This window comes from Hyaena hyaena, unplaced genomic scaffold (assembly GCF_003009895.1).
Source record: "Hyaena hyaena isolate Hyena2069 unplaced genomic scaffold, ASM300989v1 scaffold_874, whole genome shotgun sequence".
Taxonomy (NCBI): Eukaryota; Metazoa; Chordata; class Mammalia; order Carnivora; family Hyaenidae; genus Hyaena; species Hyaena hyaena.
The window spans coordinates 346,875-373,545 of record NW_024081504.1 but is presented as its reverse complement, the minus strand read 5'-3'; the positions used below and the strand labels follow the sequence as shown (position 1 = coordinate 373,545).

Below are 26,671 nucleotides of genomic sequence, written 5' to 3'. Positions count from 1 at the left end.
GGGAGAAGCGACGGAAGCCACAGAAAGGAGGCGCACCTCGGTGAGTGCTCCCCCTCCCCTTTCTCCCGGAGTGCCTTGCGCTCGCCCGGTGGGCGGGGGGGGGAGGGGAGGGGAGGCGGCGGTGGCAGCCATGTTGTTGTGAGTCTCTGTGTCTCACCCTCGGTACTTCGGTGGTTCGGAGGAGGAGGGGGAGGAGAAGAAGGAGGTGGGGTGGGGGGGAGGGAGGTAGGTGGAGAAAGAAGATATTGCCGCCACCGAAGGCGGACGAGGGAAGGACGGTCAAGAGCAACACCGCCGTGTGCCCAACGGTCGGTGTCCCCGGCTGAGGCAGCGCGGCCGCAGCAGCCCCGTAAGTCAGCCAGCGCTTGCTCCCTCTCCCCGTGCGCGGGCGCCGCAGGGGCTGGCTCCCCGGGCTTTGTGTGGCGGCCTCCGCGGGGGCAGCCCGCAGGCGGGAGGACGGACGCGGCCTGCGGGCAGCCCGGGACGACAGCGGCCTCGGGCCCGCTCGCACAATGCGGGGGGAGGGGTGCCGGAAGGGGGTGTGCGCCCGGCGGCGGCGGGGGGGGGCCCCCCTCGGTTCTTCTTCCTTTCCTCCCCCACGCCACAGCCTCGCGGCGCTGGGGCGCCCACCCCGCTAGTCCCCGGTGTTTCGGCGCCTGGGGTTAGGGGCCGAGCTGTCCGCTCACCCTTTGGATTCGGAAAGAGGGGAGAGGCCGGTGGATCCAGAGAAGTGTGCGAGTTGGAAGTGGGCGAAGAGGAAGGAGTGGGTTTATGAAAACAAGTGTGGGAAAGCTCGTGGGCCCGAGTGTATCCAGGAAAAGCTTGCAGCAGACAGGTGTGGGTATGAAAGAAACAGCGACCTGGCTTAGGCTCGCTAGGTGCCATTATTAAGGAATGTTACGTTTTTGTTACTGGGACAGATTTCGACCCGGAGGAAGATACATACATTAAAAGGAAAGAAAAGCTTGGAGGCTTCAGACATTTTAGCAGTAGTTTTGTGTCTGAATTGGGCCAGATTTTGCGGTAATGAATTGTTCCCAAGCGCGTGTAAAAGTTAGGCTACTTCTGAAAACATAGCTAGGGAAAACCCATTTTTTTTCCTTAGTCTCTTATTAAAACACAATTTAAACATTTTATGGGATAGTATTACGGACACATTAGGTGTAATAGAAGAATCATGTTAAAGTCAGGAATTTAGGATTTTGTGAGATTTTTAACTTAAGAAAACTGACAGATTTTATTTTGGGAAAGGTTTTTGGGGAAAGCTTTATTAGACGAATAGTTTTAAACGCTTATGAGAAATGTAATATCTGTAAAGGTATATCAAAGCAACTTTAATAAAGGAAGTTACCTAAGGATTTTAAAAGCTTGTTTACTGCTTAGATTTCATGTTTAATAGGTGACTCTTCACCATGTGACTGGGAGTATCAGAGGATGATTTAAGGAATTCTGGCTCGGAATGCTGTTTAAAATACAAGGACAAATATTTTTAATTGGCTTAAGTTTCTGTCTTTAGTCTTTTAATATCCCACTTTTTAAAGCTGATTTGCTTCATCTGCATAGGCATCATAGTCATTTCCTTTTTGCCTGAATGTCGTTTAAAGTCCAATTTTTGGTGAAATTAAGTTATTTGGATTGTCTTTTGGTGTCCCAAAGGCAGGTTTTGTATCCAGTAAAGGTTTACACTGATTTAAAAAATTAGGCGTATTTTAGAATCTTAGATCTTCAGCTTTTAAGTTCTTTTTTCTTGTTTGTACAAGTCTGGCTATTTAATCTTCAGGTTAGATTTGCTATTAAACTGAAACATCTTCAAGGGAATTTTAGCTGTTTAATTTTTATACATTTAAAAAAGTTTTGAGTGCAAAATTCTCAGGTATTTCCATATTTAGTAAGATTTCAAGTTAAAAGTAAAAATTACTGCCGTATGTAAATTGCTCTTACAAGGTTGTCCACTTTAATAGGCCAATTCTTAAGAGTTACAAGTATATAAACCAAACTATGTAGTCTTAACAAAGGTAATGTTATGATTTTGATTGTCTTAAACCTTCCATGGTTTTGAAATATCATTTGTCTGGTATTGAGATATCTGGTGTTGAAATATCATTTGTCTTCCTGTGTAGGTACTTATTCTAGTTAGCAGAGGTACCTGTGATCAAAGATTTGGGCCAGAGGGTGACGTCCAAAGCCAATTTGGTCGGTGATCAGACTGCTTTTTATAGACATTGACAAGATCTTCATAATTTTTCTAAGTTTATTTATTTTTGAGAGAGAGCAAGCTCACGTGAGGGAGGGGTGGGAGGGGAGGGAAGGAATCTTAAGCAGGCTTCTCACTCTCAGAGCAGAGCTCTATTCGGGGCTCGAGCTCAGGAACCTTGAGATCATGACGGGAGTTGAAACCAAGAGTCAGACACTTATACCGATTGAGTCACCCAGACGCCCCCAAGATATTCATAATTTTGAGTGGAAGTTGGTGCCTGTCTCCTGAATTATTTCATAATTCAGTGACTTAAATTTGTTGGGTTTCTAACATGGGAAAATATTCTTTTTTTAATGTTCTTAAGATTTGTGATTATTTTAAATATTTGAGTGTCTCTCATGGCTTCTCTGGCTTGCATTCGGTTTGTGGCTGTTTTACTGATAGGTGTATGGTTAGTAAAAAAAAATTGTACTTATAACTGGGTAAATTGGTTGGTGATAGATTTCTTGCTGTTTTTAAGAAGGCATAAAAACAGTATGACTTGCTTCTGTTGTCCTACTTCTTCACTGTTGCCTTTGATGAATTTATAAGAAGGAACTGATCAAGTATGTCTTACAGCCTCCTTCCTCTCTCTTTGGAAGGCTGCCCCCTGCAGAAAGCACCTTGATCTGCTGTTTCTTGAGGTGACCATGATAGACTCTGCATTTTTTTGGAGGACCATCAGTTGTCCAATGCTGCCTGTGACTGGGTTAGGATAATTAAGGGGTGTGGTGGTGGGAGCCCCTTTAGCCTAGGTCTGAATTATGCTTTGCATTGTAGCTTGATCAGATACTGGATTGCGAGCAGTCTACTTTCTGTGTCTCTCACTTCTGAATTCTGAAGTGGTGGAGAAAGGTTTCCTTCAAATCTTGTTATTTAGAAGCTAATGTTTTAATTTTTATATTTAACAATATAGATGGAAGACATTTTTCACTTAAAATGTATTGCTTTTGGGGTGGGAGAAGTGAATTTTCAGAGCTGCTATTTTCGAGCCTTTCCAGTGAAACTGTTATGTAGGTAGGTTCATGGTAAATGCTTTTTTCTTCTCAGTTTCTGGTATCCGTATGTTCATATATAAGGTTAATGTATTTTTTCTTGGTGACTTTTTTGTCCAACAACTCAAAAGATCCAACTTCTTTATAAATGAAAAATTAAGATTTGCCTAATTAATACAGTGCCACCTTCTAGGGAGTCATTTTAATTCTTAGTAAAATTGTGGAATTTTTTGTCTTATCATTGACTTTTTTCTTAAATGAAAAATTTTATTTGACCCTTGCCTGGCTTTTTTCTGTACTTTTCTAAAGTGCTTTAAAATATTGAAAAAGTATTGGTTATTCAGGCATGTTGACAAAATCATAGTTTAGTGTATTTTACCTCTGCAAATTTAGCTGCTCTAGTCCCATCCATTTTTAGTTTACATATCACAGATTTTCACTCTTTAAAAAAATTTTTTTTAATGTTTTACTTATTTCTGAGAGAGAGAGAAGAGGGAGGGAGGGAGAGAGAGAGAGAGACACACACACACAGAGACAGAGGCAGCGGCAGCTTGAGCAGGGGAGGGTCAGGGAGAGAGGGAGACACAGAAGGAGGCTCCAGGCCCTGGCGCGGTGCTCGAACCCACGGTGAGATCATGACCTGACACGAAATCAGATGCTCAATCGACTGAGCCACCCAGGTGCCCCTCAGATTTTCACTTCGTATTCACTTATATTCTCTTTGTAGAGAGAAAAGATGTTGTAGAGTACCAGAAAACATACAAATGTGTACACCTTATGTGCATATCCCAGGATTTCACTGTAGCTGCCAGGTACAAAAAAGGGAAAAGAAGTGTGTAGGGAGAAGGGGTATTTGGAATGTAAGAAAACTTTTGACTGTAAATGGGACAGGAAAAAAAAAAGGCGGTCATTATCACTTACTTAAGGCAAATATTTGAACCACAAAGCCTCCAAAAATCTACTTCCTGGAAGGGATTTGGTGAAATTGACTATAAAATGACACTGCAAAACCACCTATTAGGAGCAATACCTGCTTAGGAGAATAAAACCTGCAACTGACTGCCAGAGTACATAAAAATTGGTGTGTGGCAGGGGAAGGGGGTAGAGAAGGCATTTTTTTCCTCACGCTTTTTTTTTTTGTCGTTAAAAAATACCAATAAATATGTAGAGAACCTAATTTGAGGATAGACCTTTGTGATTTCTATTATAGTGGACATCTCATATCAAGAGTGCCAGTTTTAGATCTCAAAGTGGTGATCTGTGGTTTTAGGCACTGTTTCTGAAAGACTTATTAGGGATCAATGGAATATTGTCTTCACTGTGTTAGAGGCAACTGGTTTTATCCATTCAGACATTAAAGAAGGGTAAATGAGTGTTAGAGACAAGCTAACCCTAAGTATAGGTTTGCTGGGTAGTCAAATAAGGCAAATTGTAGGTAGAGAAAAATATGGGTAGTATTGTCTGGTTTCGTCAAATGCCAAGAATTATATACAGATAAGAGCTACTTGTGTCTTCCGTTTTGGTGACCAGGTCATTTATTAACCTCTATTTAGTATTTTATCAATACTTTTAGCTTTACTAAATGTAAAATACTAAGTTTTCTGTAGTAATATCTAAGTCTTTAAAACTGATTTAACATAAACAACATTAAGATTTGAAGTTTTGAGAAGATGATAGCTGCCAGTTTTGTCTGTAGATGTTTTCTTGGACCACCCTACAGTTGAAGTGTAATTGATCGCTGAAAAGGTATCCAAGGGAATGTCTTTGGTACCTTCATTTATTCTCTAAATGATGTGGCTCCTACACTAGCAGAAATGGGAGTACTCTAGGAACTTGCCAAAGATAAATTGTTTGCTAATTATTATTGTAAGTCTGGTTGAGAAGATCCTCAAGGAGTATTATTTGAGGAACATTCGATCCCATTTGTTATGTTACTCTGGATATCTTAAGTTGTATCCTCTCATCAAACTAGACTGCCAGAAACTTGAACACATATCTTGAGATTTGCAGGACTCTGATATGCCAGACTTTAGATGTTGGTGGTATCAGATCCTTGTTATTAGAGAGTTTCTAATACAGTGCAAAGAGGGGGTGTGTGGGTGGCTCAGTCGGTTAAGTGTCTGACTCTTGATTTCAGCTCGTGTCATCTCAAGGTTCAGGGGTTTGAGCACCTCCTCAGGCTCCCTGCTGACAGAATGGGGACTGCTTGGGATTCTGTCCCCTTCCCTCTCTTCCCCTACCCCACACACGTGGCTCTCCCTCTGCTTGGCTTGCGCTTGCAAGGTCTCTCTCTCTAAATAAGTTTAAATAAAGTGAAGAGGAAGTTGATTAAACTTGTGATTACAGTGCAGTACACTAAGTGTACTAAGTAACACATGCAAGTGGTGTCACAAATGTGTCATGGCCTTACATAGGTAGACATTGCACAGGGGTCAGGAATAGCTTTCTACGCGAGGTAAAGTTGAATTTAAACAAAATTGGAGAGGGGCACCTGGCTGAGTCAGTCAGTAGAGCATGCAGTTCCTGATCTCAGGATCATGAGTTCAAATCCCATGTTGGGCTTGGAGCCTACTTAAAATTAAGATTTGGAAAAAAAAAAAAAAAAGACTTCGAGAAATTAACTTGCTCAAGAGATGGGTGAACTGGCATTCAGCCAGAGGGATTAGTATGGATAGTGACCCTGATAGGGGAGAATAGCAGAACTTGAAGTAGAGGTAGGGAACGTTGAAAAGATAGGACCTGGAGAGAGAAGTAGGGGCCCATCAGATTTAACAGCTTTTTCTAATTCAGTCATTCCTGAAAGACTTTGGAAATCCAAGATTATAACCTGGGAAGATTTAGACCATACTGTGCAGGAGCCCTTAAAGAATTTTTGTGGAATTGCGCTCCCTGGATTGTGTTACAAGTTAGGTGCATGGTTTTCCTTGAGGAAAGCTTACTATAAAAACATTGTGAAACCTTGCATCTGTTTTTTTTTTAATTTTTTTTTTTAATGTTTATTGATTGTTCAGAGATAGAGACAGAGCCAGAGCAGGGGAGGGGCAGAGAGAGAGGAGAGCAGACTGAGAGACGGAATGTGAAGCAGGCTCAGGGCTCTGAGCTGTCGGCACAGAGCCCAAATGCAGGGCCCAAATCTGCGAACCACAAGATCATGACCTGCACTGAAGTCCGACACTTAACCGACTGAGCTGCCCAGGCACCCTGAAATCTTGCATCTCTTATGACAGTGTTATTGTTGACATTTTCTGTTACAGTTCTGTGTCCTCTATAATATTCCATATAAGAAATTTCTTTGAAAACTTAGTGCTAGAAATAAGGTTGTCTGTTAGTAATTGGTATTTCTTTTTTTCATGGATAATGAGAATTGTATATAATTTATTGTGTTTTCTCCCCTTTTCTCTTTCTATCTTTAGAAGTTACAGTTTACTTATTAATTTGTTACTGATATTTGCTTTGTTATTTTCCTAATATTAGTTTTTGTTTTATTCTATTTCTTCCTATGAAATACTTATGCACCTTTTAAAAACTTTTTATTTACTTAAATAGAAAGCAGATTTCATTGAAATTATGCTCAATATTTCTACACAGACCCTTTTTTGGTATGTAACTTAATAGTCCTGGAAACTAACAGATTTGGTTTCTCTTTTTAGACACTGCAGTGCAGGCGTGTGTAAGTTTTAATTTTTCTTAGTAGTCTCTATACCTAATGTGGGGCTCAAGCCCACAACCCAGAGATGAAGAGTCACATGCTATTCTGACTGAGCCAACCAGGGGCACCATAGGCAGTGTTGTTTTTTTTTTTCTGTGCAGCAACTTATGAAAGGTTTTTTACAACATCTTTAAGAAATTGGTTGGGTCATCTAACTTAAAGTTAATTGAGACATAGGTGATCATCAATTAATATTTGAGGAACTTAAAAAAAAACCACAATTCATACTTAATCACCTAAAAGATTATTCTTATTTATTTCAAAGGTTTGTACAGCTCATATATTTGTTCTTAGACTATTCAGAGTAATCATAGTAAACCAAATGTATCTTAAAACTTAACTGTCATAAGTTGTGCCTTTTCCTAGATAATAGTTAAGAAAGTTGAAATATGTTATATAATTGACTAAGCTTTCTTTTCTTGGAAATGACTAGAAATACTGCTTAAAATAGCTTATTTTTTGTTAATATTTATAGGAAAAAGTTAGGGTAATACTGGCTTAAAGTTAAGCAGTTGGGTTTTTTTTTTTATTGTTTTAATGTTTTATTTCTGAGAGAGAGAGAGAGAAAGAGACAGTGTGTGGGGGCCATGGTCAGAGAGAGAAAGAGGGAGGGAGACAGAATCTGAAACAGGCTCCAAGCTCTGAGCTGGCTGTCAGCACAGAGCCCGACGTGGGGCTCGAACCCACAAACCATGAGATCATGACCTGAGTCGAAGTTGGACGCTTAACCGACTGAACCACCCAGGCGCCCCAAAGTTAAGTTTCAACTGTAGGACTTACTATGTGACATTGAGTTCCGAAATGACCAAGTGCTCAGCTTGCAAAAGAACAAATGGGTAACAGGGAGCAGCATATCCTAAATGTATTGGACACGGAACCTCTTATTTCAAATAACACTGTGAATTGAGTTGGTGATTGAGAAAAAACACTTTGGAAAATTCTAGTCTAAAGAAAAAAGTCCTTGGGGCGCCTGGGTGGCTTAGTTGGTTGAGCGTCCGACTTTCGCTTAGGTCATGATCTCGCGGTTAGTGGGTTCGAGCCCCGCATCGGGCTCTGTGCTGACTGCCAGCTCAGAGCCTGGAGCCTGTTTCAGTCTGTGACTCCCTCTCTCTCTGACCCTCCCCTGCTCACGCTGTCTCTCTCTCTCTCTCTCCTAGAAATAAATAAAACATTTAAAAAAAAATTATAAAAAAAAATAAAAAAGCCCTTTTAAAACTGCATTAGAGTTTGCTGCTTAAAATGGTTTTTTTTTCCTCAGTTGTCTCAGACCATGCATTGAAATGACTTTCTTTAGTTCTGTTACAACCTAACATTTTTTAAGTTATTTCTCCTTGGTGCTATATTGATTCCAATTGATCATGTGTAACAATTGAAAATTACTGGATACCCGGGGTGCCTGGGTGGCTTAGTCGGTTAAGCGTCCGACTTTCGCTTAGGTCATGATCTCGCGGTTCGTGGGTTCGAGCCCCGCGTCGGGCTCTGTGCTGACTGCCGGCTCGGAGCCTGGAGCCTGTTTCAGTCTGTGACCCCCCCTCTCTCTGACCCTCCCCCGCTCATGCTGTCTCTCTCTCTGTCTCCTAGAAATAAATAAAACATTAAAAAAAAATTACTGGATACCCATTTGAGACAAGTCTTCAGTTGTGCATTTGGCCTAGTACTAAAATGAACTGAAAATACCACAAGATCACTTGTACTATATTCTGTGATAAAGCCTCTAAACCGTAATACATTTAAACTGTATTAATACAGGACCTTTTAGGGCTCCTGCGTGGGTCATTTGATTAAGCATCCAACTCTTAATCTCACCTCAGGTCTTGATCTCAGAGTCATAAGTTCAAGCCCCACATTGGGCCCTGCATGGAGTGTGAAGCCTACTTTTATATAATTAAATGTTTCTTTAAGCATATATATACACACACATATATATTCCTTTAAAGGAAAAAACAATCTTGTGAAATTCAGTGAGTCTTAGAACACAAAAAATGCAAAGATAAAGCCAATACTACCTCCTCTCCTACCAGAGTTAGGTGTTTATTTGGTCATACTCTACACAAACATATGGTCATATATATATTGCTCCTCTCAAATAAAAATGGAATTGTATGATACACCTTAGCCAACTTGCTATTATTATTTAATATCATGAATATCTATCATGAATCATAGATTTTTATTTTGCCAGACCATTTTTCTGTTGTTGAGTTTATTTTGTTCAATTCTTATTTTTGAAGCACTGGAAGTGGTGCTGCAGTAAATGTTGTTATGCAGTTTATTTTTTTTTTATGTTGATGCTGTTTATGTAAGGTAAATTCACAGAAAAGAAATTCCTGAGTTAAAGGATTTATATATATATATTTTTGATATTGATTAAAACAATTTTTTTTAATGTTTTATTTATTTCTGAGAGAGAGAGACAGCATAAACAGGGGAGGGTCAGAGAGAGAGACACACACACACAGAATCCGAAACAGGCTCCAGGCTCTGAGCTGTCAGCACAGAGCCTGACGTGGGGCTCAAACCCATGAGCTCTGAGATCATGACCTGAGCCGAAGTTGGATGCTTAAATGGCTGAGCCACCCAGGTGCCCCTATATTGTTTTTTTTAAGTAAGAAAATTATTCACTCGTTAGAGCAGGTCATTACTACTCTAGAAAACACTTATGTTTTAATTTTATGTATTATTTCATTTATTCACAGTAATCCTGTGAGGGGGCCATATTCTCATTGGCAAATGGGGATACAGGATCAGAGTATCCAAGTGTTCTGAGTTCATTCACCTAGTTCGGGACAAACATGGAACTATATTCTAGATCTTTTGATTCAGATTCATCTGTTACATCACGGTTAATGATGCAGAATTTTTTTATTTTTTTAAAACCAGTAGGGTGTTTGTAGATGTATTCCTTGGCTATAGGTGATATGGTGATGTGTAAGGGTCTCAGTCCTATCTCCACAGGGAAGCATCATCTGGAGAGCTTAAAAAAAGTACTAATAAAAATATATCCCTGTTTCCCTGCCCAGACTGATTTAAGTAGTTTTAGATAAGTGGGAACTTAGAGACCAGACAGAAGACGGAGAAACAGAGAGACAGAGGCTGAGCAGGGGAAGGAAGGAGAGAGGGAGACAGAATCTGAAGGAAGGTCCAGACTCCAGATTGTCAGTACAGAGCTCAGTGTGGGGCTTGAACCCTTGAACCTGCAAATGGTGAGATCATGACCTGAGCCAAAGTCGGATGTTTAACTGACAGAGCCACCCAGGTGACCCTGGATTTTTTTCTATATATGCATAAATACATTTATCCCCTGCTTTTTAGTGGATTCATACTTGATAATGTTACTGGTTTCCATCTCTTATTACATTATCCTTAGTATTCTGTTGATCCTCTCCCTCATAACTGTTAACATTTCATGGAAAACTGGTATAACCAGAATAGTTTGCATGATTGTGTTCTGTGTTTTTTCTATCCTAATTTTGACTTAGAGAAGTTTTAAAGTCTAACAGTTAATATGATATTAATACACTGAAAATACCAATTAAATACGACGAGAATTAAGAAAAAGATTCCTGGGGATAGGTTTTGATCAAGAATGTGGCATTTGAGCCACATTTAAGTTTGTAGAATTTGCATATGAATAGTTAAGTGGCAAAGAGCTGTCCAGGGGACTGGAATAGGATAGCAAAAGGATGATTGGGGGAAAGCTTTTAGAGAGTTGTATAATTTACATATAATCTGACTGATGGTATATGTTTGGTTGGTATGGACTTAAAGAGCAGCATGGAGCCTTTGGAGTCTTGACAGTATCAAATCCTCTGCCATTTTAGTAGTTTTGTCTATTAGGATATGGAAATTGGCTACAATTGTAGTATTGCATTAAGAATTAGATACAATGTGCCTAGTATGATCTCTGGCATGACATTGAGTGTTAAATTTTGTTCTCTTTGGGGGGGGGGGTGATGTCTGATAAAATTAAGTCCAAAGATATTTATGCTCATTTGGGAATCTGTTTTTGGGGAAATTTATGTCTCGTCAAAAATATGGTTGAGGAAGTAGTAAGTTATACTAAGTTTATGTAGTAGCTTGGACCCTAAGTCAGTTAACCTTGTGTAGGGTGACTCTCTTTACAAGCTGTAGTTTATAAATTATTTTTTTTTTAAGGGGGATGGATTCAAATTGTACAAATCCTCTGGGTCCAGCTTGAATACTGCCTGCTTCCCATGGCCTTCTGTCATATTATTACATATCTTATTAACATATCTTTTATTATGGAGAGTTTCAAACACAGAAGTACAATAATGCATTGTATCCTCAGGTATCTGTCATCCATACTCAACCTTGTGTGAAATTTGATATTTTACTTTTTAAACAAATATTTCACAGCAAATCCCACACAGCAGACCAGTTTAAGCATAAGTTCTCTTACTGATGAGGACTTATTAAAATATGCAATCCTCTTGCTATTATTATCACTAACAAAATTCCAGGATATCCTATAATACTCCTTCCATATTTGGATTTCCCCGATTTTCTCAAAAAAGTCTTTTTTTTTTTTAATGTTTTTATTTATTTCTAGGAGAGTGAGAGACAGCGTGAGCAGGGGAGGGTCAGAGAGAGAGGGAGTCACAGCCTGAAACAGGCTCCAGGCTCTGAGCTGGCAGTCAGCACAGAGCCTGACGCGGGGCTCGAACCCATGAACCGCAGGATCATGACCTAAGCGAAAGTCGGACGCTTAACCGACTAAGCCACCCAGGCGCCCCAAAAAAGTCTTTTTTTATAATTGGTTTGTTAACATCATGATTCAGACAGGGTTTACACTATATTTGACCTTTAAGCCTCTTCTGAATAGTATTCTTCTTTTTGTCCTCCCCATTTAAATTTCACGTCACACATATGTTTAGTGAAGCCAGGTGGTTTTCCTTTTTTCCATGTTCTGGATTAGACAGGTACTTGTGTTATCTATAGACTGTTCTTTTATGTTGCTCATATTTCTGATAAAACAGTATTTAGATCTAGCACCTTTATTAGATTCAAGTTTAGTGGGGTTTTGTGGGGTTTTTTTTTTTTTTTTTTTTTGAGGCAGTAAAGGCACCACCATTGGTGGTGCTGTTTCAGATTTCATTTTATTAGGAGTAGTATAATGTCTGCTGTTTCTACTTTTAAGATGATAGCATATTAAATCACAGAATAATGTTAATTTAGAAATACGCCTTTTGGGGGCACCTGGGTGGCTCAGTCCGTTGAGCCTCCGACTTCTGCTCAGGTCATGATCTTGTGGTTCCTGAGTTTGAGCCCTGTATCGGGCTCTGTGCTGACAGCTCAGAGCCTGGAACCTGCTTCAGATTCTGTGTCTCCCCCTCTCTCTCTGCCCACTCCTCCCCCCCCCCCCACGCCACTACTCACACTCTGCCTCTCTCTCAAAAATAAACATACGTTAAAACAGTATGCTTTTTTGGGGGGACTCATTTCATAATGTATCTTTGACATTTCACATGTCTCTTAGACTCATTAGAGTCACTTTGCATTATTTAACAGTTTTTTTCTTCAAGTATGTCGTCTTCATTTCCATCCAAGTTACTTGACCTCTCAAGTGTTATGTAAAAATATCAAAACCTAGGATTGATTGAGGTTGATTGTGAACATCTTCTCTAAGCAATATTTTGTTTTTCAAAATAAAGGAATTTCCTTAAGCAGTATTTCATTTCCCAGATGAATTGAGGAGACTTCATAAAGGCTCAAATATATCATGATTCTCTTTTGAGAGAATTTTAAGGAAAAAATATCTTGCCTCACATTTGCATGTATGTAAATTAAATATTTATCCTATTTTGTCTTTTTGAGAATATATTCTCTGTGAGATCGTCAAAGAGCTAAAGCAGTCTTGCCCAGAAATATGTGGTAAATTTGTATGTCTAAATGCTGTAACCTAATTTCTGATCTTATCAGAAGATTTGAGGTAGGGTCTTTGAAGATTTCTGGGGATCTCTATTGATAATTTTTTTGAGCAAATTTCATGCAAAATGTAAAACTTGACTTTTCCTTAGTATAGTTGAGTCAGTAATACTGTTCTTGATGCTGGTAAAAGAAGCATATATAATTATCCCATGAAGTATGTGGACAAATAAGTAGTAAATATCCAAAAAGGTTCATGTGGTTCTTGGCTCGACTGCTAGCTAAGTGACCTGTCTAATATCACTAGAAAAGTGTGTGATTAAATTTATACCCCCAGGAAAAATAAATTACTAGATGTTGACAGTGATTAGTAGAAATTTATAATGCTTAATATTTGAAGGCTAAGGGTCTACTACAAATACTTAAGCTTGGATATAGGTATACCTTTTTCATGGATAAGAAGAGGCTTTACAGGGGCACTGGGTGGCTCAGTCCCCTAGGAATTTGACTCTTGATTTCAGGTCATGATCTAGCATTTTGTGGAATTGACCCCCTGTTGAGTTCTGCATGCATGTGCAGGGGAGGGGCAGAAGAGAGGGGGAAGAGAGGATCAGAAAGCAGGCTCTGGGCCAACAGCAGCAAGTCTCACGTGGGCCTGGAACTCAGGAACCGCAAGATCATGTAAGACCTGAGCTGAAGTCAGACACTCAACCACACAGCTGCCCCAAAATGAAGATATTCTTAAGGATTTTATTTAGTTCCTTCATGTTTGCAGTGGATACCCCTAATGCTCTGTAATTATCTGCATTAAAAACTATCCAAGGAGGATGACTACCAAGAATATTTCATAAGCAGCCTAAGTTACTCTTTATATTGGCTTATATTTAATTCAGTTTTCATGTAATTCTGTTGTTTTTGTAATTGACGCACAAGATAGCACTAGCTATCAGGTAATATGGAACTACTGTGGAAAAGTAGTGCCAATGGGAAGTTGTTATCAGTTATTTTATGTTGAATGTCTTCATTGGTATAGAAAGTCTGAGGAAGAGCGTTGTTCAAGGTCTCTCCATTAAAATGAGCATTTTGGGGACTCCTGGTGGCTCAGTTGGTTAAGCATCCAACTTTGGTTCGGGTCATGATCTCAGAGTCTGTGAGTTTGAGCCCGCATCGGGCTCCCTGCTGTCAGCTCAGAGCCTGGTGCCTGCTTCGGTTCTGTCTCCTCCTCTCTCTGGCCCTTCCCCACACATGCTTTTGTCTCTCTCTGTCTCAAAAATGAATAAACGTTAAAACAAATTTAAAAAATATAAAATGAGCATTATGTATTAATAAGTATGAAGACATCTATATACAGTTACTATCCAGATACTAGCTGATTTCATGATTTGAGTTTACGTTTCATACAGTTCTTTTTCATTCAATATGTATATTGAGCATTCAGATGGCTAAGACACAGTTCCTAGTCCCTTTGACTCCAGAGCTTAATTTCTACTATGGCCTTGAAATAGGACTAATTATATACTGTGAATTAGCATCATATCATAGCAGAAAGTGCTGTAGTACCATTTATTGTAGCTCTAAGTGGTTTCCCTCCAACTTATTTTTTATAGTATGCATATGGTGAGGAATTGGATCAGATGTTATCTGAGAAAAATTAGTACATTTTTTTAAACTTTTTTTTTTTTTTGAGAGAGAGCACAAGTGTGTGTGTGTGTGGGGGGGGCAGACAGAGAGAGGGAGATAACAGAATTTGAAGCAGACAGCAGGCTCTGAGCTGTCAGCACCTGAACCCATGAACTGTGAGATCATGACCTGAGCCAAAGTCAGAAGCTTAACTGAGCCACCCAGGTGCCCTGAAAAATTATTCTTAATGATATAAATGTACTTATTAATGTATATTCTTGGTTCTTTATACAAACTTGTTAAACTTTTGAATTATGTGTTAGTAAATATGAAAACTTAGAACTTAACCAATATATTGTTTGAGGTGCTTTGTCTGTTTTTCTCATGTAATTAGCAATAATGTTGCCTACAAAAAGTTGACCAATGCTTGTTAAATTTTTTTTTTTAAGCTTATTTTGAGAGAGTGCACACCAGTGCAAGCATGGGGACGGGGCAGAAAGATAGGGAGAATGAGATAATCCCAAGCTCCCCACTGACAGTACCAGCCCGATACGGACTGAGCTATGAGATCATGACCTAAATCAAAATCAAGAGTTCGACGCCTAACCAACTGAGCCACCCAGGTGCTCCTAATGCTCTTAAATTTTAGAATTTGATAACGTTGTTTTCTTTTGTTAGGAAACAAAGAACCACAAAAACTTTAATTCACACTTACCTCAGTATTTCGCAGAGTCTTGGCCATAGAAAAGTGTCTATCATGTATCTTCTATATGAGCCAATTCCAATTGTTTATTAAGGGAAATAGTTTTGGAGGAGTTTCATGGTTTAATAATGTAAACAAAATTTGAAGAACCCCAAGCAGTACTATGCACCATAACTCTTGGATGCATTTTCTTCAAGTAATCAATTCAATATTCTGTAATGCATGCTAGATACTCTTGTTGCTTGTTAGGAGAAGATACTGTTTTTTCTAAGATCTAACGATTCTGGATAAAGATGTTAAATTCCTGTCTAGATTCTTTTCCCTTACCATCAGGTGGTATCAACATTTGTAACCGTGTAGGATAGTAGATTGGCATTTTGCAAAAATTTTGGAGTCCCACTTAACAGTGACCCCTGCCCCCTCAACTTTATTATTACTAAAATGGAGATTATTGGTTTGAGAGCATAACCGTGTTTACTTCCTGTCCTGTTGTTTTGTCCACTTTCTCTCTTCGTGATTGAGATAAATGGTAACACCCTAAACTGAAAAGCTGAGTTTGATTTTGTTTGGTTTGTTAAAGGCTTTTCCTCTTCACCTACCCAGTCACATACATACATACATACATACATACATTTATTTATTTATTTAGTAAAAAAAACCTTTTATTTATTTATTTATTTATTTTTACTGTTTTATTTATTTCTGAGAGAGACAGCATGAGCAGGGGAGGGTCAGAGAGAGGGAGATAGAGAATCTGAAACAGGCTTCAGGCTCTGAGCTAGCTGTCAGCACAGAGCCTGATGTGGGGCCCGAACCCGCCCGAACCCATGAACCGTGAGATCATGACCTGAGCCGAAGTCGGACACTTAACCGACTGAGGCACCCAGGCACCCGTGAAATTTTTACTTTAAATGGGCATATGAATTTTAGAGAAATTAAGAGGAAAAAAACAATTCTTAATACATAAGCGCATACTAACCATTTCTGGTGCCCTTCATTCCTTGAGGATCTGAGTTTCCGTCTGTTATTTCAGTATTTCTTGAGGTGGAAGTCTGTTGCACAAAATTTTTTATCCAAAACCCTCTTTTTTTTACCCAAAGGATATTTCTACCAGCTAAAAACTTCTAGGTTGGCATTTTTTTTTCTTATTTCAGCACTTTATAGTATGTTCCTTTATATTCTTTCTGGTCCCCATTGTTTGAAGTGCAAAGTTAGTGGCCAGTCATACTATCTTTTCCCCTTTATGTAACCTTTTTCTTCTAGCTGCTTTCAGGACTTTCTCTTTGATTTTTATGGTGGGTATGGGTTTTATTTTCTTTTTCCTATTTTGCCTTGGGTTCACTGAATATCTTGAATCTATTAATTTTGTTTTCATCAGACTTGACGGAATTTCTTTCTGGTTATTGTTTCTTTAAATAATTTTACCACCTCATTTTCTCCTGTATTATTTTTTTCCCTCTCTCCAGATTAGAAATCTCTGTTCATCTATGTTTAAATTCACTGACCTCTTATTTCCAATCTATTATTAAATGCATCCATGAAATTTAAAAAAAAAATTTTTTTTTAATGTTTTATTTATTTCTAGAAGAGAGAGAGAGAGACAGCGTGAGCAGGGGAGGGTCAGAGAGAGGGAGTCACAGACTCTGAAACAGGCTCCAGGCTCTGAGCTGGCAGTCAGCACAGAGCCCGACGCGGGGCTTGAACCCACGAATCACGAGATCATGACCTAAGTGAAAGTCGGACGCTCAACGGACTAAGCCACCCAGGCGCCCCGCATCCATGAAAATTTTAAAAGATATTTTTAATTACACAATTTCCATTTGTTTATTTTTATAGTTTTGCTTTCCTGGCTGTAATTTTGTTTTTTTTAAATAGTTTATTGTCAAATTGGTTTCCATATAACACCCAGTGCTCATCCCAACAAGCGCCCTCCTCCATGCCCATCACCCCCCTCCCCTCCACACCCATCAGTCCTCTGTTTATTCTCAGCATTCAAGTGTCTCTCATGGTTTGCCTCCCTCCCTCGCCCCGCCTCTTCTCCCTGATGGTCCTATGTTAAGTTCCTCCTAATCCTCCTATACGTGCAAACATATGGTAGCTGTCCTCTGCCTGACTTATTTCACTCAGCATAACACCCTCAAGGTCCATCCATGTTGCTACACATGGCCAGATTTCATTCTTTCTCATTGCCATGTAGTATTCCATGGTATAGATAAACCACATCTTCTTGATCCATTCGTCTGTTGATGGACACTTAGGCTCTTTCCATGTTTTGGCTATTGTTGAGAGTGCTGCTGTGAACATTGGGGTTCATGGGCCCCTGTGCATTAGCACTCCTGTATCCCTTGGGTAAATTCTTAGCAGTGCTATTGCTGGGTCATAGGAGAGTTCTGTTGTTAATTTTTTGAGGAACCTCCACACTGTTTTCCAGAGGGGCTGCACTGTAATTTTGTATTTTTAAAATTTATTAGCATATTTTTTCTTTCATCTTTGAGCAAAGTTAACGATAGTTGCTTTAAGATCTTTGCTAATTCTAACCGTTGGGTCATCTTGGGGTTGGTCTTTATTATTTGATTTTTCCCTTTAGTGTGTATCTCATTTTCCTGTGTCTACATGGCTAGTAATTTTGGATTGTGTTCCAGACTTTATGATTGATACATTGAAAGTATTCTAGGTTCTGTTATGTTCCTATGGAGAATTGTTTTTGTTTTCATGGGGCTCAAACTCCAAATTCCTGTGACTTCTGTGATAGTCTGTAGCAGACATTGCTGCTTTGTTCTCTTAGCCTTAATTAGGCTGCCCAAAGTCTGCTCCACAGATATGTAGTTCAGGGATTGTCTAAAAATCTGAGTACAATTTATATACAGAATTTGGTTGTCTCCTTTCTGAGACTTCCTTCCTCAGTTTCCAGCATCTTTTGGCTCCCACCCTGGGCCTGTCCTCAGGAGAAAAAGCCATTTAAAAAACTCTGTGCCAGTCCTTTCTTGTAAGTGTAGACAATCTTCCAGTTTGTTTTTTTAGTTGTTTTCATTGCCTTCAAATTCTTTCCTATTTGCCAGAATTTGTAGTTATCTGCCAGAGGATTTAGGTTAATAGGACCTACACCTCTAATTACCTGGAAGTGTCTGTGACTCATTTAAACTTCAGCTCAGGTCATGATCTTTTGCTTCATGAGTTCAAGCCCCACATTGGGCTAGCTGTTGTCAGCATAGAGAGCACCTCAGATTGTCCACCTCTTTCTGCCCCTCCCCTATTTGTGCTCTCTCAAAAGTAAATAAAAATATTAAAAAAAAATAGAGTTGGATACTTTAGCAACTGAACCAGCCAGGTGACCTTTAAATAGCTAACTTTTGAATACTTGTGTACCCTGCTGTTTCCTATAATTCACCAGTAAGCCGTGTGGCAGGTGTTCCTGAAGAAATTGAGAAGAAAACAGTTTAGCTTACTTGTTCAGAGTTGTAGAGCTACTAAGCTGCCAGACTATAATTTGAATTCAATTCTATTTCCTAGTAAGCCACATTAAGGAGTTTGCACTTTATTCAAGGACTAAAATATAGGAGTTGCGTGAACAGAGTACAGTTAAGAAAGATGACTGATTACATTTGGGATTGTATGATTTGAAGACAGGAGAGAATTGCAGTATTCTAGGTAAGAGATGGTGGTAGTCTGAACAACCGGACAGATGGAAAAAGGTTAGATTTGAGTGAGGTGCAGGTGTAGGAGATTGCTATTAGTGATTGGATATTGGTGTAAGAGAAGAAAGAATTAAGCTATAAATGGGGAATAAAGGAGAGTAAAGTTGGAATTTTACCCAGGGAATAGGAAAGAGATAATTGGAATTGTTTAAGAGAGAAATTGGGTTTATAAATATAAATGTTAGAGCGAGGGTCCCAGGCATATCTATAGTTTTCAGAGCGATGAGAGTGGATGAGATTCCTCAGGATGAGGGATAGACTGCCTTGGATAGATTACTAAAGGAACACTAGAGTTGAAGAGACCAGTGGGGATCTGTCAAGCCTGAGAAAAAGCAGCAGGACACATTGGAAAGTAGAAGGAAAAATTCTAAGAGACAAAGTGGCAGCAGAGAACATTATTACTGGAAGGGAGGGGTGCCTTGTAATGTCAAATACTACAGAGTTTTAAAGAAAGAGAGAACCTGTTGGGGAAATTAATAGGATTGTATTGCAAAACCCAAAAGCTGAAGGCTGTGAGTTTGTAGTGGCCTCAGTATTGTATGGTGTTCTCCAGCAGTAGTTAACCTTAGAAGGCAAAGGGCCCTCTAACTCAAGAACACATTAATTCTCATATGAATGATAAACAATTTAAACTTAGAAATGAAAAGATTAAAAAAATATGTTTTAGTTGAAGGAGAAGGGAAAGGAGTTACTCTTAAGGAAATTTCAATATTTAATTGCTCTCACAGCTGATTGTTTCTTTGAGGTTGAACTGGATCACCATTTACATATTTTCAGTGAAAATTTTAAATCAGTGGTAGGAGATCTACAAATGTTGAGAAATTCTGAAAAATATTAACTGAAATAATGTAAAACAGTAATTTTGTAATTGGAACAACATAAGAACAGGCTAACTATACTTTTATTTGAGCTTGTTTCCTTTATTCTTTCTATTTTGTTCAACCAGTAGTGGTTTCTCTGGGCACACAGAATAACTCAAGAACCTTTGACCCCCACAGGGTTTTATTTTAACGTGGATTGCTGTTATGTGCTCTGTATAGGAAAATCTGTCTTCATAGAGAAATTGGTTTTTGCCCATCTCAGCTCATGGTAATGGCATTAATAGCAGTATCATATAAAAATATTTGATGCAGTCTATTAAATTTTTCATCCTGATTTTTGTTTTTGTTCAACAGGTTTGATCTGTGGATGAAATGAATCATGATTTTCAAGCTCTTGCATTAGAATCTCGGGGAATGGGAGAGGTAAATACTTACGAATACTAAGAATGTATATACCTTACTTTATTTGAGCTCTTAAGATTTACTTTTTTTTAGCCATAAATATTCTTGAAAATGGTGGTTATGTCTTCTACATGATGTGGGTTTTTTAAATCTCAGATTATACAGTTCTGTAGTGATTTTCAGCTTTTTTTTTTTAACCTCTAGCAGTAATTTTAAGTGAGATTGTATCTAATTGATTTGATTGACTTGGTTTAGATAATGTTTTATATTTTGGTAATGAGCCATAATTACTTTGATTAGAAAAGAGCCTTTCTTGATCCTTGTCCTGCTGTTTTATATATGTATGCTGTTTGCTTTAGCCACACTTAATTGTTCACTATTCTCTCTTCCAAAAATTTCTCCTTATTCACTGTTTGCTTAATAAACTTCTAATCCTCTACAAGACTGTACTGAGAAAGACTCTTAATCTGTTGTCCCATTGCTATCTGCAGTAGAATTAATTACTTCCTCTTCTGACTTCTCATAGATCTTTATTTATACTTTTATTATATTACTTGTTACAGTTTGTTTTATATTAGTCTTTTCTATAGATTGTTCGCTTTGAATAACTGGCACACAGTTAGCACTCTGAGTTTTTTAATAAATTTTATCAGTCCTGTTAATATATGATTTTAGAAAAAAAAATTTTTTGTTGGGGCATCCCATTTAACTACACCATCACATAAATTAAGACATCAAAAATGATTGAGTTTTCCATATACATAAAGAATATTTAGAAAACTTTAATTGATTATGAAAACCCTTGTGGTCACATCTTTATTTTGTCATGTTCTATAATACTAACATAGTGTGGACTTTGGTAATAGAACATAACAGTGAACAGACATGAGATGTGTAATTAACTGCTTGCTCCTGGAGATTATTTTACTTTGGTAGATAGCGACCTTCATGAGACTCACTCCATCCAATGCTGTGCTCTTCAGATGCAGAAAAAGAGTCCAGTCACTCCTCTGGGCCACAAGAGGGCACCCTGCAGCTAGCTAACCCTTCCCTTCTCCAGAACAGCGTTTTCCAAAGAGTTTGTCATTTTCAGAGGACTGATTTAAGGGTGAGTTAAGGTGCTTAAGCATAAGTATTGCGAAAGTACACTTGTTAGTCGAGTGTATAAGGTAAAATTCTGGTCCCTAAGAAAGATTTGAAAGAAGGAATGATTTTTTAGTTAAAAAACAAAAAAACCCCACAGCTTCACTGCAGTGCAGTGGCTGCTTAGACATTATTTACACTGTGGGTGAATAAAACGAAACAGTTGAAAAATGCTTCTGTTTTGTTCCCTGCTGCTTGTTTTCTTTGGTCTTTAGAAAGCAGAGTAATCCAGGTTTGAACAGTGTTTTGGCCTGGTCTGTGACAAACTTGAACTCAGTGATTTCTTTAAGGGCAAGTAAAGCTATACCATTAACTTCATTCTCTTCAGACCCCCAGCACTTTACTTCCTAGATCTACATTGTGTGTGTGTGTGTGTGTGTGTGTGTGTGCGCGTGCGTGTATTTACAGATTGGCTCATTGTCCTCCCCTTCTAAATAATACTTGATAAATGTAAAGACATCTTTGCAGTTAAAAAAAAATGTCATGATCAGAAATAGTAGTTGGAAGAGTTTGGTTAGTTATTTGGGGGTGGAGGAGGTATATTTGAGGTTTTTGGAAAAAAGACAAGCTGGATTGAATAGTATGTTAATCTAAACTTAAATCTAGGCCTTCTTAATGGAAATTTCAGATACACAGAATAAAAGTGGCTAGGGTTTAGACTGACTGCTCTTTTGGGCAGATAGCAATAGGTCACTGCTTCTATGACCTTCAGTAGAAATGTATTTTTAAATAAGCTTGTTATTCACTAATTAAGTTTTTTTTTTTTCTTAACAGTTTACCAACTAATTCTGTTACCTCTAAGAGATAGCTAAGAAACCTACTCAGGTTTCAGCCTCTGGGTTCTCTCTCCCACAAGCCTTTCTATCTTTCCTCATCTCACAGGCAGCAGGGAACCTTCTGGGATTTCCTTCTTTGCCTGTCTCTCTCTCACCAGTCTTCTCCTCCTTTCCTGACAGGTGAGGTTTTTTGTTTTTGTTTTATCCCAGAATTCATTCATTTTAATAAATTAAAAGTAGCCCTGAGTTTTTGGCTCTTGAGTTTTCTAAAATTGCTTGTTTATTTTTTAATATGACATCCTTTTTTAATGGATTGCCCTATTCTTGAATTTTTCTTCAAAAATCAAATTTTCTTTATTATGTCTTAAGTTGTCATAAATTTCTCATGTACAAAGCACTGCATTACATATAGGGCTAATTTCAAATGCACTGGGTTTTGCAGATCATGATGTCTTTATTGACCCATCGCCAGAAGGGCAGTCTTTTCTACTTGGTCATCCAGAAATGGGGACAGATGTGTGTTCATCCATTCATAAACTCACTCTTTCCATGTTTTTCCATAGCATGTTTTTGCAAAAGACTTACTGATTTGTATTGTGTCATATGGCTTAAAAAGAACAAAGCTAATTCATAGTAGGTTGGACCTAGCTTCCTTAGTATAGTATTTTAAAACTACAGTGTATTATTATATACACACACAGTATATTCCTGTTTATTTTATAATTAGGGGGAAAGAGACCCCTGTCTGAAATTCTTTAGGGAACCTAGAATTTAACTTTAAATCACTGTGTTAATGTATACTATTTGGGGATTAGTCATAGCTTAGTATGGATTAGTCATAGCTTAGTATGATAAATAATGTCCCCTCTTTTGTTTTCTGACATAGTAATATTTAAGTATTATGTACAGAGATCCCAGGTGGTGTAGTAAAGTGGAATGCTGGATAGAGGAGAAAGTAGACTTATGTTTTCTCTCCGATCTATCACTATCATTATGACTCCGAGTAAGACTGACATTCTTTGAAGAGAGTATTAAGAATAACTTTTGTATGAGTTACATAAAGCTCTCGTGTTCTAGGTCTGATCTGAGCTTTTAGGGATAACTGGAATAGAAGCCAGCTATTTGAAATAATGTTTAAACAACAATTGTAGTTCTGTCTACATACATCTTTATCTTAATTCTTAAACTTTGTCCACTGTAATGATTACCCACATTATATGGGGTGAATATCATGATAATATAAAGTTTTTAAAATGTTGAGTTTTGACAGAGTGTGCCATGCATGTGTAAGTGGGGGAGAGGCAGAGAGAGGGAATCCCAAGTAGGCTTAGTGCAGAGCCCAACATGGGGCTCTATCCCATGAACCATGAGATCATGATCTGAGCTGATGTCAAGATTCGGGCAGTTAACTGACTGAGCCACTCTGGCACCCCTAAGCTTTTTAATTATATCTAGTGGTGTTCTAATACTGGTAATTTTCAGAAATATTGATGAATTAGACTGATTGAAAAGACCCATCTTCTATAGTAGTTAAGTGTAAAGAGAATGGACCTTAGAATTATACAGGTGATGGGTTCAAATCCTGTTGCTGCCATTTACTAGTCATATGTGTAGCCTTGCTTCTGAGTCCTTGTGCAGAATGAAATGGTGCTAGGCATCTGCTCTTTGTTTCATGTTCCTCCTATGATAACTCAAATAAATAAATTGGAAAAAGAGGCAAATAGCTATAGACAAGTTTTGTATTGAATAATAATACCATAGTCCTTTAAAATAATCAGCCAGTTAAATGTTGCTGGCCAATTTGTTACTTATGTTTTATAATAAGTATTAAAAGGTTCCTATTTTTGGTGGCAAAGAGATAGATTAATTATGTGTCTGTTATATGCTTGGTACTATTCTAAGCAGTTTACTTATGCTATTTCATTCTTGCCTCATAGAAACTATAAGAGTATTTTTATTATTATCCTTAACAGTTGAGGAAACTGAAGCTCACAATGGTTAACTGGCCATTATATATAGATCATATATAGTGGTGATTGAATAGCATAAACTCATGAGTGGCTTGACTCTTTACAGTACTCCTTCCTATTGAAAGTGATGATATCTAATGTTTCTGGTGATATTAAAGGATGTTAGGAATGGAAAAGATTTGGGGAAGTGATATAATTTGAAAAAATGAAGTACTGATATCTTATATTAATAGAAAGAAATTAAAGTCTGGAAAAGCACCATTGTGGGGTTCAAGGGAATTACCCTGTCTTTTGTTTCCTACACATTTAGTTATTAGCGTCTATGCCTGTCTTTTATGAACTTCCCTTATAAAGAGAGTCACCTTAATATCCTAATTTGCCCAGATAGTCCAGATACATATTTGTTGTCATGGCATAAATTTTAATAGCACCCCTATCCTCAGAAGTGTCCCAGTTTGGATATTATATGAACATCTTAATGTAAAACACTATATCGTAGATACAAAGCCTTTACATCCTTTTAATTCTTGGGATTATGTTAATTTGGTTTTGTGATTTTATGTAATAATTTGTATTAATCTGAAATGTAAGTGTACCTCATAGTATAGATTCCTGTAGGGAATACTATCAGGCAGTATGCTAAAGTGTTGACTGATATCTTTGAAGATGGGGAGGGCAATCCATAAATCTTTTTGAAAGAAAGAACTAATAAAATGGTGGACAGTTAGGGGATGAATTTGTATGTTCATGCAATCATTTCTGAGTTGGAAAGATAAAGGTGCAGGTTAACAAGAAATACTGAGTTGCTTGACCTTGGTTTAAATTTTTTGTGAAATTGGGAACTAATACGAAGTAGTACTGGATAGTATATTTTATATATATAGATCTTTAAGATCTCTTAGCCCTTGTTTTCTGTAACATGCTTCCCCATTTCTTTCTTTCTTTCTTTCTTTCTTTTTTTTTTATTTATTTCTAGGAGAGAGAGAGAGAGACAGCATGAGCAGGGAAGGGTCAGGGAGAGAGGGAGACACAGACTCTGAAATAGGCTCCAGGCCCTGAGCTGGCAGTTAGCATAGAGCCCGACGCGGGGCTCGAACCCACGAACTGTGAGATCATGACCTAAGCAAAAGTCGGACGCTTAACCGACTAAGCCACCCAGGCGCCCCCATGCTTCCCCATTTCTGTTACCATAAAAAGAGTCTCTAGGGATAAATCTCCATTTTTATTGCTATTCCAGCCAGTGTACTGCACACATTTTTTCCCCCTAAATGGTCTATCTTGAATTGTTGCCTTCCCATGTGTTTAGTTCATTTTAACTTTTCTTGGTCACAAGCTAGTAGTTTCTCTGAAAGTATTTGGAATCAGTGTCTAAACTATCGCAAAAAGTTGTTTCTAGAATGTTGGTGTAGGCCTTTGTTAGAAGTATTAATTTTACTAACTCCTGTGCCTGTTAATAAATGTTTGCAAAATGAAGATATTCATAGCACAAAAAGTAGGCACATTGGATAAGTGCTTAATATAGTTTTTTTCTAGCTGTAAAAAAAACTTTTTTTTAATGTTTATTTTTGAGAGAGAGAGATAAAGCAGGAGCAGGAGAAGGGCAGAGAGAGAGGGAGACACAATCTGAAGCAGGCTCCCTATACAGAGTGTCAGCACAGCCTGACTTGGGGCTTGAACCCAAGAGCTGTGAGATCATGACCTGAGCTGAAGTCTGATGCCCAACTGACTGAGCCAGCCAGGCACCCCTCTAGTTGTATTTTTTTTTTTTAATTTTACTTAAAAATTTTTTTTAACTTTTTAAAATTTATTTTTGAGAGAGAGAGAGAGAGACAGAGTGTGAGTCGGGGAGGGGCAGAGAGAGAGGGAGACACAGAATCTGAAGCAGGCTCCAGGCTCTGAGCTGTCAGCACAGAGCTGGACACGGGGCTCGAACTCACAAACTGCGAGATCATGACCTGAGGCAAAGTAGGCCGCTTAACCAACTGAGCCACCCAGGCACCCCACTACTGTGTTTTTAAAGCAGTCATTTATGAGCTTCTCTACTAAAGCACTACATGGAACTTTATCACAAAGACTTCCTTAAAGAGTTCTGTTATTTCTGTTACTTTAGAAGGTTAGTTTTAGCCACTTCTGTGTCAGGGATGACTGCTTCTATTAAGTTTCTAAAACTTTATTCTCAGTTTATTTGTTACTTATATTTTGATATTGAAACTTTTTTCATGATATATGGAATAAAAACATTTCTTTATTCTCTCAGGAACCATTTTTTAATGGTATTTTTAAGTATTAACTTGGGTTTTACTATGCATAAATGTTATTTAAGTATATTAAGTACAGTGTTTTAGTATTATCAGCTTTACATTCTGTTTAAATATTTAAAAACCATTTATAATGAGATTAAAAAAGGTTATAAAGGAACAGAGGTTGCATTTTGCTGGGATTTTTGTCAGCAGATTATTTAGAATGTGCTTTAAATAAAAATCATTTGCAGCCCAGAATAATCCTAACATGGAAAAACTTTTCTTTTAAAAACAGTACAAGTTGGTTTCCTTTAAAATTAAATATATTTAATTTAGCAAAAAAATCTGTAGATTGGGAACATGCCCAAATTGAACTTTTCCCCCCTGTCTTCAAAGCTGCTTCTGGCTTTTTATTTTGGTTAATAGTACTACCATTTACCTCATTACCCAAATTAAAAATTTTTACCCTTTTTAT

The 26,671-nt window shown here is 38.1% G+C and overlaps 1 protein-coding gene across 7 annotated transcripts in view; it reads left to right on the top strand.

Moving 5' to 3' along the window:
- The first annotated feature begins 239 nt into the window (after nt 1–239).
- Nucleotides 240–26,671, top strand: part of PUM2 (pumilio RNA binding family member 2) — a 96,994-nt gene continuing 70,562 nt past the window's right edge. For 5 of the 7 annotated variants that reach the window (XM_039220187.1, XM_039220191.1, XM_039220190.1 and 2 more), the window contains exons 1-2: nt 240–349; nt 20,020–20,088. In XM_039220187.1, the coding sequence (XP_039076118.1) occupies nt 20,038–20,088 (51 nt within the window). In that variant the 5' untranslated portion in view covers nt 240–349; nt 20,020–20,037. Of the gene's footprint in view, nt 350–636; nt 836–20,019; nt 20,089–21,068; nt 21,176–26,671 lie in introns of those variants that run through there. The other 2 variants (XM_039220186.1, XM_039220189.1) reach the window with 2 other exon arrangements.